Source organism: Ochotona curzoniae, unplaced genomic scaffold (genome assembly GCF_017591425.1).
Source record: "Ochotona curzoniae isolate NIBS_2020 unplaced genomic scaffold, NIBS_Ocur_1.0 scaffold_4937, whole genome shotgun sequence".
Lineage (NCBI taxonomy): Eukaryota > Metazoa > Chordata > Mammalia > Lagomorpha > Ochotonidae > Ochotona > Ochotona curzoniae.
Genome location: NW_024467126.1, coordinates 339,100 through 351,008, shown reverse-complemented (window position 1 = coordinate 351,008; position 11,909 = coordinate 339,100). Strand labels below are relative to the sequence as shown.

Genomic DNA, 11,909 nt, shown 5'->3' with positions numbered 1-11,909 from the left:
GCGTGGCCCATGCTGGGCCGAGGGAACGTGACTCCCACGCTGCTGGAGAAGGCCATGCTGCTGGCTGGGGGAGGGAAAGTGGACACAGACGTCAGGAGGGGAACAAGGACTTGGGGGGACTTTGGAGCCCTTGACTTTGGCTGCCCGCTGAGGAGCCAGCCGCTGGTAGCCAAGGTTTCTTCCCTGGGGAGAGGAAAAGAAAGCTCTGTTGGTGAGGCTGCCTGGGACTTCTCAAACACCCTGGGATGAGGGCCCCTCCCTGGTGCGCAACATAGAGCGAGCGGGCTGGGAGGCCTGGGTCCCTGATCAGGGGGCTGCGGCGGCCTGTACAAAGGGAACACGGCCAAGGCCGAGACCCACGGGCAGCAAGAGCGAGGCAGGAAAGGGGAGGAGAGGGGCGTGGCCACGAACAGCGGCTGGGGGAGGGGGTGCCCAGCAAACTCAGGCTTGCCTTATCTTCGGCCATCATGGTGCCAGTTGGAAATGTCTAGTCCAGCTCTAGCTTGATCACAAAGAGGCCCTAGAAAGGAATTGCAGCTGGGAAAAGGATTCTTGTAATTGGATGTCTACGGTGAATGTGACCTTGTGCACTTGAACTCAGCTGTCAACAGGGCTCTTATCTCAATGTGCAGTGGCCAAATTATCTGTTTGCAGATGTGTTTCCTGCAAGCCCCAGGGAGGACAGGCGGAGGTGGGTCTAAGCTTACCGCATTCCACATAGCGTGGCAAGAGGCAGGAGCTTTCCCCATTACTGTTTATTAAAAAGGTGTGTGTGTGTGTCCATCCATCCCGGGAAGCCTTCTCTTTGGTTTGGCTTGAGTCATGCTCCTTTCAGGTCAGCCCTGTAGCCTGGGGCTTGGGCACCTTGAGTGGCCTGACCTAGGGTCACAGGTGTGGGTCAGAGTGATGGGATGCTGTGATGGACAGCCCCACTTGGAGCTACTCAGTCACCAGATCAAAGACCGCTGGGCAGACCAAAACTCTCTGCCAGCTTGGCCACTTATAATTATTACTTTAAAAGGTTGATTTATTTGAAAGGCAGAGGTAGGGCGTAAGGGCGAGATGGGGATCTTCCATCTGCTGCTTCTCTTTCCCACCTGACTGTAGTACCTGACTGTAGTACCTGGGGTTGGACCAGGCTAGAGCTAGCTTTTTTGGGGGTCTCCCACCCACATAGATGGAGGAGTCCAAGCACTTGGACCAACTTCTGCTTTCCCAGGCACATTAACAGAGAGTTGAATCAGAAGTGCAGTAGCCAGGACTTGAACTGGTGCCCATAAGGGATGCTGGCACTGCAGGCTGAGGCTTAGGCCATTATGCCACAATGCTGATCCACTTTTGGTTATTCAGAGGGCAGAGAGAACTGCCATCTGCTCGTTCATTCCTTAAACACCTGTAACACCTGGGTTGCAGCTGGAGGGCATATGAGCCATTGCCTGTTGCCTCCCACTGTGCACATTAACAGGAAGCTGGATTGGCAGCAAGGCTGGGCTTCAATCCCAGTCACTCCAGTGTCCTAAGCAATGTAATACTGCACATATAGGGCTGGGATTGAAAGCCTAGGATATTTTCCCCAGATCAAGTGTTCTGGAATGTTCTTTGAAGGAGAGCTAGGCAGCAGAACCAGCATGGCCTTTCAGTAGAGATTTGTTCTGCCTCTTCAGTAGGATCTGACGGATATCAGAGACATGGTTTCAGAAGGAAGGTACATGTCTCCCCTTTGCTTTGATAAAAGCCTGAATCTTCTGGTTGGAGTCAAGTGTCAAAATTGGCATTTTCATGGCTCTCCCCTTGGTGGGGTGAGTGGGGATAAACACACTGGGAGTGGCTGGCTGGTGGAGGACTTTCCTCTGGAGCAGTGCTGCCGTGCTCAGAACTGCTGTTGGGGCAGACGGCCACCCCCTGTTCCTTCCCCTGCCCTTCTCATACCCCGCCACTTCTGCTCAGCTTCCCTAGGGGTCTCCCCAGGGTGCACAGCCACTGAGACTTGCTCTGTCACTTGTTCCTCGGAGAGTCAGCAAAGCCGTGAATTCTCTGAGAGGAGCATATCTCAGAAAGTGGAAAACAGAGATTAAGAATTTAAAATTGGGGCCGATGTGATGGCCTAGTGACTAAATCCTTGCCTTGCATGCACCAGGATCCCATACGGGCACCAGTAGAGGACGGCCCAAAGCCTTGGGACCCTGCACCCATGTGGGAGACCCAAAGAAGCTCTTGGTTTTGGATTGACTCAGCTCTGGCTATTGTGGCTATTTGGGGAGTGACCCAGCGGATGGAAGATCTTTCTGTCTCTCCTTCTCTGTAAATCTTACTTTCCAATATAAATAAATAAATCTTTAAAAAAAAAAGCTTAAAAATCAAAGTTTCCTCCCCACTTCTGGCCATATCCCAATGGGGCTTATGCCCTGAGGGATGCAGACCAATCTTGGAGCCAGGCAGTAGTTAGTGCCCAGCTTGCTGCCCACCTGTCCACCAAACCTGCATGCCAGCCAGGGTTTGACTGTGCCTTCCACATTGCACCTGTCGGAATGTTAATCCCCCAAGCCCTCAGTTATTGCACAGAGGCAGGGCCATTGGCAGTTGATTGGCTCCCGAGCCCTCTGACCTGAGGATAGGATGAATCCTTTTGTGGCTCTGAGTTGGTGGGTTCCCGTGGCCGTAGCCCTGTTACGAGACCCGTAAGTGGTCTCTGTGGGCCAACATTGTGGCACAGTGGATTAACCTACCTCCTGTGATACTGGCATCCCAAACAAGTGCTGGTTCAAATTCCAGCTGCTTTACTTTGGAACCAGCTTTATGTTACTATGCCTGGGAAAGTAGTGGAAGATGGCCTGTGGGATTGGGTCCCTGCCAGCCTGTCCAGCCCCAGCCATTGCAGTCACTTGGCAAGTGAACCAGAGGATGGAAGATTCTCTTGGCATGCCAGCTTTGTATTGCCACATGATACCCTTCCCTGGTGTACTGATGCAGCAAGAAGTTGCTCATCAGGTGCCAATCAGAGGCTGGTGCCAGCCTGCAGCACTGTGAGCCAAACTGCCTCTGACCTCTATAAACCTCCTGATGTTGGCACTCCTGTTGGCACAGGGTGAAGAGGCTTCAGGACACAGGGCGGTAGCTCTGAGTCTTGGGACCCACTCTGCTCTGTATGATTTTTGTCTTGTTTTGCCTTTATTTTTTCCTGGCATAGTCTCTCTCTCTCTTACACACACACACACACACACACACACACACACACACACCAGGCAAGGGGATGGCATCTAGTTCCTTCTGGAAGGGTGGGAATCAGTGTGGTTTGCTCAAGGCTGGGCTTGGATGGCCCAGCAAGTGGTCCCTCACTGGTGTGCTTGCTGGCCCCTGCGGTGAGTGAATGCACATAAAGCTCTGGCATTTGGGGCCTCTGATTCTCCTGGTCGGGAAGCCAGTGAGCACGTGAGGAGCGCATGTGCCTCTCCGGGACAATAGCAGCCGGCACGTGCCGCACACTCAGCACTTCATGATTCCCTTTGTCACCTGGGGCGGGGTGTATTCTTGCGTAGCACACAGTATCACCACCACCTTGTTTTACAGATGAACACAGCTAGCCAGTGGCCAGGCCAGGGTTTGGCACAAGCATCCTGACCCCTCGATTCAGGGCTGCAGTGGGAGAGGCAGGAACACAGGGAGGGAGGAGAGCTGCTCTGCTCTGGACTCGGGCCGGCCAGGAGCCCGTTCATCTATGCATTCACAGAGGTGGCTCGGGACCCAGTGGTTACAAGTACCTCCTGGGGCTAGCGCTGTGGCAATGCAGGTGTAGCTACCCTCCCGTTTGGGATGTTTATGACATGGTGTATCAGTGAGCTGGTTCAAGTCCTGGCTGCTCCACTTCTGGTCCAACTCCCTGGGAAAGCAGCAGAGGATGGCCCAGGTCCCAAGATCCCTGGCATCCATGTGAGAGACCCAGATGGAGTTTCAGGTTCGTGACTCTAGCCTGGCCCAATCACGTCTCTTATGGCGGGGGAGTGAACCAGTGGATGGTAACTTTGGCTTTCCGATAATACCAATTGTAAAGTCTGAAGAGCATAACTGAAAGTACTTCCTTTCTGCCAGACCCTGCCTTTGCCTCTGAATGAGGTTACATTGCATACAGCTTTGGAGGGGTGCTGTGGTTGGGCTGTGAGTGTGGGTGTCCCCAATGGTCACATGCTAAAGGTTCCACCCCTGAAGTCCTACATTAATGATGCTGAGAAGGCGGAGGCCGAGACCAATTCTGACATGCAGAGGTAGGGCTCCGGGGAGTGACCATGGTGGATTAGGCTGTTGGGGTCAAATCGTCAGACACCTGGAGAGGCACAGAGACAGCTGTGCGCTCCTCTGGGCTGCCTGGGGACTTTGCAAGGATGGCCATCCCTGGGGGGCCACTTAGGAGCCTGCACAGCTGTGAGCCAGCAGCTGCCTTCCTTGTGGATTTCACTGTCATAGGAAAAGCTGAGAAACACAGTGGGCAGCAAGCATCCACCTTCATCCTCCCCGGGCCTGGCTGAGCCCAAGTTCAAACAGGTAAAAGATGGTAACATAAGAGAAACGAAAAGTCATATAGATTGCCTTTAAAAACTTACTGGAAAGGCAGGGAATGTGTGTGAAATTGCCCACCAGCTGGTTCACTCCCCAAATGTCCAAACAGCTTCTCAGCTTTGAATCCTCATCTCAGTGGGGCAGGACAGACCCAGGAATAAGGGTGAAGATATGTAGACCCAAAACACAGGGAACTCAGTCCAGGTTTCCCAGGAGTGGAAACGCCACTGCTGCTGCTGCTGGGGTGGGGAGCGGGTTCTCAAAGCCAGACACCTCGAGTTGCATCTGAGCCATTTCTTCCAATGTAAGACCCTAAAAGTTTGTTTGCTTCTTTCTTTTTTCCCTCCCTTACTCCCTCCCTCTCTTTTTCTTTCTCTCTCTTGCTCTTTTTGTCTACCTGCCTTCCTTCTTCTACTTCTTTTTTATTTTTTGAAGATTTTTATTTTCATTGGAAAGGCAGATGTACAGAGAGGAGAGACAGAGAGGAAGATCTTCCATCCAGTGATTCACTCCCCAAGTGGCTGCAACAGTCGGTGCTGTGCTGATCTGAAGTCAGGAGCCAGGAAATTCTTTCTAGGTCTCCCACGTGGGTGCAGGGTCCCAATGCTCTGGGCTGTCCTCGACTGCTTTCTCAGGCCACGTGCAGGGAGCTGGACGGGAAGTGGAACTGCCGGGATTAGAACTGGTACCCATATGGAATCCTGGTGCATGCAAGGTGAGGACCTTAACCGCCACCCTATTGTACCAGGTTCTCTTCTTCTACTTCTTAAAGATTTTAAAATTTTTGTTGCAAAGACAAAGTTACAGAAAAGGAGAGACAGAGAGAAAGAACTTCCATCCACTGCTTTACTCCCCAAATGGCCACAATGACTGGATCCAAGTTGATCTGAAGCCAGGAGACTCCCCTCTCCCACACAGGTGCAGAATCCCAAGGCCTTGGACCATCCTCTACTGCTTTCCCAGGCTACAAGCAGGGAGCTGGATGCGAAAAGGAGCAGCTGGGACATGGACTGGTGCCCATATGGAATGTCAGTGCCTGAAAGGCAAGAATTTAGGCCCTGAGCCATTCATTGCACCAGACCCTAAAATTTCTTGAAAACAAGCTCCACAGAGCTGGGAGCCTGCTGTTGTGATGGAAGACCCAAGAAGCAGCTGGTTATTTCTGTACTGAACTGGACAAGGTGAGAAGCTACTGTAAGGAGTCAGATGGGAGAGTAGACACTTAGCGTCTCTGGTCCCTGGTGAAGTTATCTTTCTTTTGTTGTTGTTGTTAAGATGTATTTATTCTTACTAAAAAGCCAGATTTTCAGAGAGGAGAAACAGAAAGATCTTCCATCTGCTGGCTTACTCCCCAAGAGACCACAATGGTGTTTTTCAGACCCCTCTGATGTTTCTACATTCTGCCGGGGACCTCTAGATCAACCCATGGAAGAACACCCGGCTGCTGCTGATCCTTCAGCACCCCCTTTCAGCATGAAACAGCTGGAGCATTCGTTGCCCTCTGCCCCTAACAGTTAGGGTCCATTCTTGTGGGGGAGGGGAAATGTGAGGAGTCAGATGGGATAGTAGGAGGTTAAGGTCTCTGGTCCCTGGTAAAGTTACCTTTTAAAATGTAACATCAGTGCCCAGCACAGTGGCCTAGTGGCTAAAGTCCTTGCCTTATATACCCAGGATCACATATGGGTGCCGGTTCTAATCCCAGCAACCCTGCTTCCCATCCAGTTCCCTGCCTGTGGCCTGGGAAAGCAGTCGAGGACGGCCCAAAGCCTTGGGACCCTGCACCTACTTGGGAGACCAAGGAGAGGCTCCTGGCTTCTTGCTTCAGGTTGACTCAGGTCTGGCCATTGTGGCCACCTGGGGAGTGAATCATTGGACGGAAGATCTTCCTCTTTGTCTCTCTTCCTCTCAGTATATCTGCCTTTTCAATAAAAATAAATAAATCTTGAAAATAAATAAAATAAAATGTAAAATCGTGCGTTTCCCCATTTCTCACCTTTCCAAGAGCATATTCTCCCTTTGAAGGAGAGCTGAGGACAGAATCGATGTAGCAGTTCCCTGATGCCCTCTGGTTCTGGACAAGGTGCTACATCGCTGCCCCTCGAATGAGTTTTCTTCTCGTTTTGTCCTTTCGTCCCATCTGACAGGGTGTCTGAGACACCATCGCCACTGTTTCTTGGGGATCTTTCCTTGCTTGGAGCCCCCTCCTGTCACTACAAGAGGGGCCTGCGTTCTCTTTCCTAAATAAATCTTGCTTTGCAAACTAGAGTTGTCTACAGGAAACTTCTTCTTTAGTGTAAGACAAGAAACGAGACTGCTGCCGTGTTTCGTGTCAGATTCCGGGCAACCTTGCCACACCTTATCAGGGGAAGCTTGCAAGAAAGGAGAGAAAGATCTTTCATTTGCTGGCTCACTCCACAGGCAGCCTCAATGGCCAAAGCTGAGAGGATCCTCTGGGTCTCCCACGTGGGCGCAGGGGCCCAAAGCCTTGGACCATCCTCTACTGCTTTCCTCGTCCATAAGCAGGGAGCTGAATGGGGGAAGTGGAGTAGCCAGGACACAAACCGCAGCCCATATGGGATGCTGGTGCTGCAAGAAAGAGGATTATACTGTTGCACAAGATTCCCCCCCCCCTCGCCAAAGGAGTTGTTTTATTGTTTTAGCAGTCAGATCGGAGTTTCCTTGCGACTGAACTTGAGCACCGGGTTCTCTCTCTCTCTGAACTTGAGCACCGGGTTCTCTCTCTCTCTCTCTTTCTCTCATGATTGGAAAGTCAGATTTAAGGAGAGAAAGATCTTCCATCCACTGGATCATTTCCCAAATGATTGCAACAGCTAGAACTGAGCAGATCCGAAGCCAGGAGCTTCTTCCGGGTCTCCCACGCAGTGCAGGGTCCCAAGGCTTTGGGCCGTCCTCGATTGGTTTCCCAGGCCACAGGCAGGAAGCTGGGTGGGAAGCAGAGCAGCCAGGATAGGAACCGGCACCCACATGGGATCCCAGAGCAGGCAAGGTTTAGCGCTAGGCTATCACGCAGGGCCTCCATCTGTTTTTAAAGCCGGAGTGCACTCGCAGGACAGGGAAGCTGGAGTAACTGCAGTGTGGCGCAGGCTAGGTCCACTGGGTCCTTTGGCACTGGGGCGGGGTGTTGGAAGGGGTGGGGCCCCGGGCTGGCAGGGGCGGGCGGCAGGCGGCATCCAGCTGTACCCAGAGGCTGGGCTGGGAGCGCTGGCGAGGCTCTCATTAGTCGGCCACTCGGGGAGGGGCCGGGCCAGGTCACGCCATTAAACCGGCTCCGGTCTCCGCCGCCGCCGCGTTACCTCGCTAGTGCGACAGGTGGGTGGAGCGGTGGTTTTCTGGGGGAATGATAGCGAAGGGAAGACGCTGCGGGCGCCGCGCCCGGGCTCCGCTGACTGCCGGCCCGGAGCAAGTAAACAAGTTTGGCGAACCTCCCGCACACAGCTGTCCCCGCGGGCGGACAGAATCGGAGCGATCTCCCTGGCCGGGCTGGGAGCAATCGTTCCCCTTCCCAGCGCAGGGAGAGGTTGGCTGCTGTGGCGCGCGGGGTGGGACGGTCTTGGCACGGGGTCCCCGCCCCCTGTTACTGACATAATGAGTCCCTCCTCCCCGTGTATCAGGTGTTTGCGCTACGAGTTTACTGAGCCTCAACTTGAGGGTCCGAGTCCGGCACGAAGATGCGCGCGCCCATCGTGAGTACCAGGCCTGGGGCGGGCAGGGCGCGCAGGGATGGTGACCCGCAGCCTCGGAGCTTGGGTGTGTGGCCCGGGGTTGGTGCGTGACCGCCCAGCTCTCAGGTGTCGTCTGTGGTGTCCTGGCGCTCGGGAGGCCACCCTGCCTAAAACAGCACTCAGAGGAGCTGGGACGCTTGCAGCAGGGTCCGAGGTCAGCGGAGACAGGATCGGGGACAGTGGTACCAGCCTGGCGCTGCGGCTGCCCCAGGGCCTTCTCACTGGTGTCAGCTGACTCAGCTCCTGGCCAGCCCCGCCTTTTCTCTTTTTGACCCGGTCGTGCGTCTATGCACACGGTCCGGTCCCCAGTAGCCGGGCAGGACCCCAGCAAGCAAGAGCAACTTGGAGTTAGGTTTTGTGTTTTGATCAAGCACAGGGCCAGAAATGCTGGGAACAGTGCCAGGGGCGCCGAATGTGTCAGCGCTGTGTCACTGTCGCCATTCTTTCCATCACATGGAGAGCTTCAGCCGGGTGGATGACATGGTGTGTGTATCTGTAATATTTAACCCCCCCCCCACTGGCCCCTTTTGTTCTAGCCCTCGCTCCCCCACGTGGCAAAACCCGCAGCCACACTCGTGCAATGGATAGTAAACATGTCTGGGACAGAAAAGTCTGGCAGGAATCCACTGCCTTGAGCCCCAGCCGCTGCCTCCCGCTGGTGGGGGTGGGGGGCGTCTGCCTTAGCTGGGAGCTGGGTCCTTGATTTACGCCTTGGACCCAGGTGCTCCGCCGTGTGGGATGCAGGGGTCTGCCAGGTTCAACGCCTGTTTCATGGGAATGTGTTCTTGCATATGGGTTAGTCATCAGGACGGATAATTTTAATACTTAAGTTTGTGTGCTTTGGAAACTTGTACAAAGTTGCCTTTGACCTTGTCAGGCTGCATCTTCCTTGCATATTCACGTTGGGTACTGAATAGAGTTAGATTTCTCAATCCATCTTTGCCCACAGTTGGAGGAATAAATGTTTGTATCAATTTTGATTTTGAAAACTGCTGTTACATGAAGCAACAGTTCAGCAAGGCCTTGCGCCCTGGGATCGGACTGGCAGAGGTTTATTAAAATCCAATTTCATCATTCCAGACTTCACAACACTATTATGTGGTTTTAATTAAAAAAAAAAAATCAGTTCTAGCAGCTTCTAAATATTTCCAGATTCACAACCGTATCGCTAACATCAGCAGCATCAAATCCACCCCAAGTATGTCTTCTTGCTTGGCAAAATCCCCCAAGTTTCCCTTCTGCTGAAAAAGTCAGAGCCATCGAAGTGACTGGGTCTGTGTGTCAGGGACTCACTGTGTAAAGGACGCCCTCCATTTTAAGATGTAGAAGGCGCTATTTTAAAAAAAGGAACAGAAATAGCCTGCATGCCTAACACACAGTTAAAGAACCTAAAGAGAGCTTTGTGGCTGGCACAAGTCTGGGCTGTGGCTCCCGCCACCAGCTTCCTGCTGCTTCAGAGCCTGGGGCCCTGCACCGGGGAGGCCCCCAGATGGAGCGCTTGGCTCCCAGCTTTCATCTGACGCAGGTTCAGCTGTGGCGGGCATTTGGGGAGTAAAGTGGGTGACGATCTCTCCGTGTGTGTTTATTTCTGCCTTTCAAATAAATGACAGGAAAAATACATTTTAAAAATTTGCAAAAGAAAAAACAATGTGCTCTTTTGTCTAGAAACCATTGTCTCTGGGTGACTGCAGCAATTAGAACTCAGTTGGGGAGAGTGTTAACACCGGTCAGCACGGCCAGCACGCGGCAGTAGCCAGAAGCAGCCCGGTTTGGGTTGGAGTTTGTTGTTCTCTCGGTTTTCCACAGTCAGCTGGGCCCTGTTTGTTCTTCTCCCCACTTGCTGTTCCCCGGGTACATCCTGGGGAAGAGGCCACGTTCCCCTTTCATGCACCCATGATACCCATGATGTGGGCCGATCTGAGATGTCCCCTGTCTGGGGTTCCAGAGTGCCACAGTGGATGGGTTGGGACCTTGCCTTTTCTCCTGCTCCACCTCCCACCTTGGCCTCGCATCAGGAATTTGCTGGGCAACTACTGTGCGGGGTGGATGGGAGATTGGAACTGGCTCCTCCCTGTCTGGGCTGCATTGCTATCTTCTGAGCTTGCTGGGCCTTCTGGGTTGTCCCTGGACCCTTCTCAGGCAACAGTGTGTGTGTGTGTGTAGGGAGTAGGGGAGTGGCAGCTGTGGAAGGCTCCATCCTCACTCTGGAGGGGCCATTGGGAAGGGGTCTAGGGGCTGGAGAAGCAAGGCCAGTGGTGGTGAGGTCTGGCCTGGGTTTGATGCTTGCTTGGGACCAGAACATGGAGGTGGCTCAGACAAGCATTCGCCAACGTCCCAGAAGCAGGGCTGTGTGGGGTGCGGTGGTGGAGCCCTTGGCTGGGGTGCCTTCAGCTCCCTGCAGGGAAGTCCCTTCTCACATGCCTGCACTTCAGCCTGCTTTGTCATAAGTGCCCCCGCTCTTCCTCCAGGGGCTCTGAAGTGGAAGAAGCCAGCTTGGGGATTTCCACACTTGGTAGCAGACCAGGCTGAGTGCTGTCTCCGGATGGGCCTCACAGCCCCTCAACCGGGTCTCAGGGGCGAAGGCTCTGGGCAAGCTCTCCAGATCCACTTAACCGGCTTCCCCTGGCACGTGTTGGCTATAACGCTGGCACCCATGGGCTGCTCCTGGCTGGGTGCTGAGCGCTTTTCCGGGGATGTCCCTGGGGACAGTCAATGCTGTCATCATCTGGGGACAGTGAGGTGGGACAAGTTTGGGGGTCCGCCCAGGCAGAGCCTGCACAGCCTGGTGTTATTCCCAGAAGTCACAGCCAGCTCGTCCTAGAAGCGCAACACTCAGGCTCCTGTGGTCGCTCGTACAAACGCAGAAAACCCCCACACCCTGCGGAGACAGATGGGGACAGCAGGGGAGGAGAGGGGGCGGGGGCAGGAGCGGATTGAAATCTTCCTGAGTACCTTCCAATGAAAAGAAAATGCTCTTATAAAAATATATATATTTGACAGGCAGTGTGACAAGACAGAACGGGACAGAAAGATCTTCCCTGTGCTGGTTCACTGACCAGACTAGGGGCGAGGAGCTTCCCTGGGGGTGCAGGGGCCCAAGCACTAGGGCTCTTCTTCACTGGTGCCTTAGCAGGGAGCGCGATGGGAAGTGGAGCAGCTGGGACTCAAACCAGCACTCTGCAGGCAACGGCTGTAACGGGTTGTGCTACAATGCCAGCCACTTTTTGTTGTGTGTTTCAACCCTTCAGGGGAGAGCAGTTCTGCGTGTCCTCACTCCTCTCCCACTGCCCCCTTCCCCATCCTGTGCAGTGCCTATGCTGGCGGTATTGGCCGGGAGTGAGGCTGCCCTAGCGCGTCCCTCCTTGTGGACGTGGGGAAGGGGCTGTCAGATACAGATAGGTTGGGCACTTTCCGGCTGGCCCTCGGCAGGTGACTGCTGCTCCCCGGCCTTGGTGTCCCCACCTGCAAGGTGAGGTGTGACAGCCCATTGTGCTCTGACTACTCAGCCCTACTCTTCCCTTCCCACTGCTCCTCTGGGGCTCTAACTGACCAGCCACCTGGACATTTAAACAAATAAAAGGGGCCCGGCGCGGTGGCGCAAGTGGTTAAGTCCTC

General features: G+C 53.9%; 1 protein-coding gene across 4 annotated transcripts in view; it reads left to right on the top strand.

The window, feature by feature from the left end:
- Window positions 1-4,468: 4,468 nt before the first annotated feature.
- LOC121150305 (phospholipase A and acyltransferase 3) overlaps window positions 4,469-11,909 on the top strand; it is a 32,666-nt gene continuing 25,225 nt past the window's right edge. Inside the window, exons 1-2 of one of the 4 annotated variants that reach the window (XM_040971094.1) lie at window positions 4,469-4,534; window positions 8,180-8,255. In XM_040971094.1, coding sequence (XP_040827028.1) covers window positions 8,241-8,255 — 15 coding nt within the window. In that variant the 5' untranslated portion in view covers window positions 4,469-4,534; window positions 8,180-8,240. Of the gene's footprint in view, window positions 4,535-7,770; window positions 7,882-7,956; window positions 7,976-8,022; window positions 8,090-8,179; window positions 8,256-11,909 lie in introns of those variants that run through there. The other 3 variants (XM_040971090.1, XM_040971093.1, XM_040971091.1) reach the window with 3 other exon arrangements.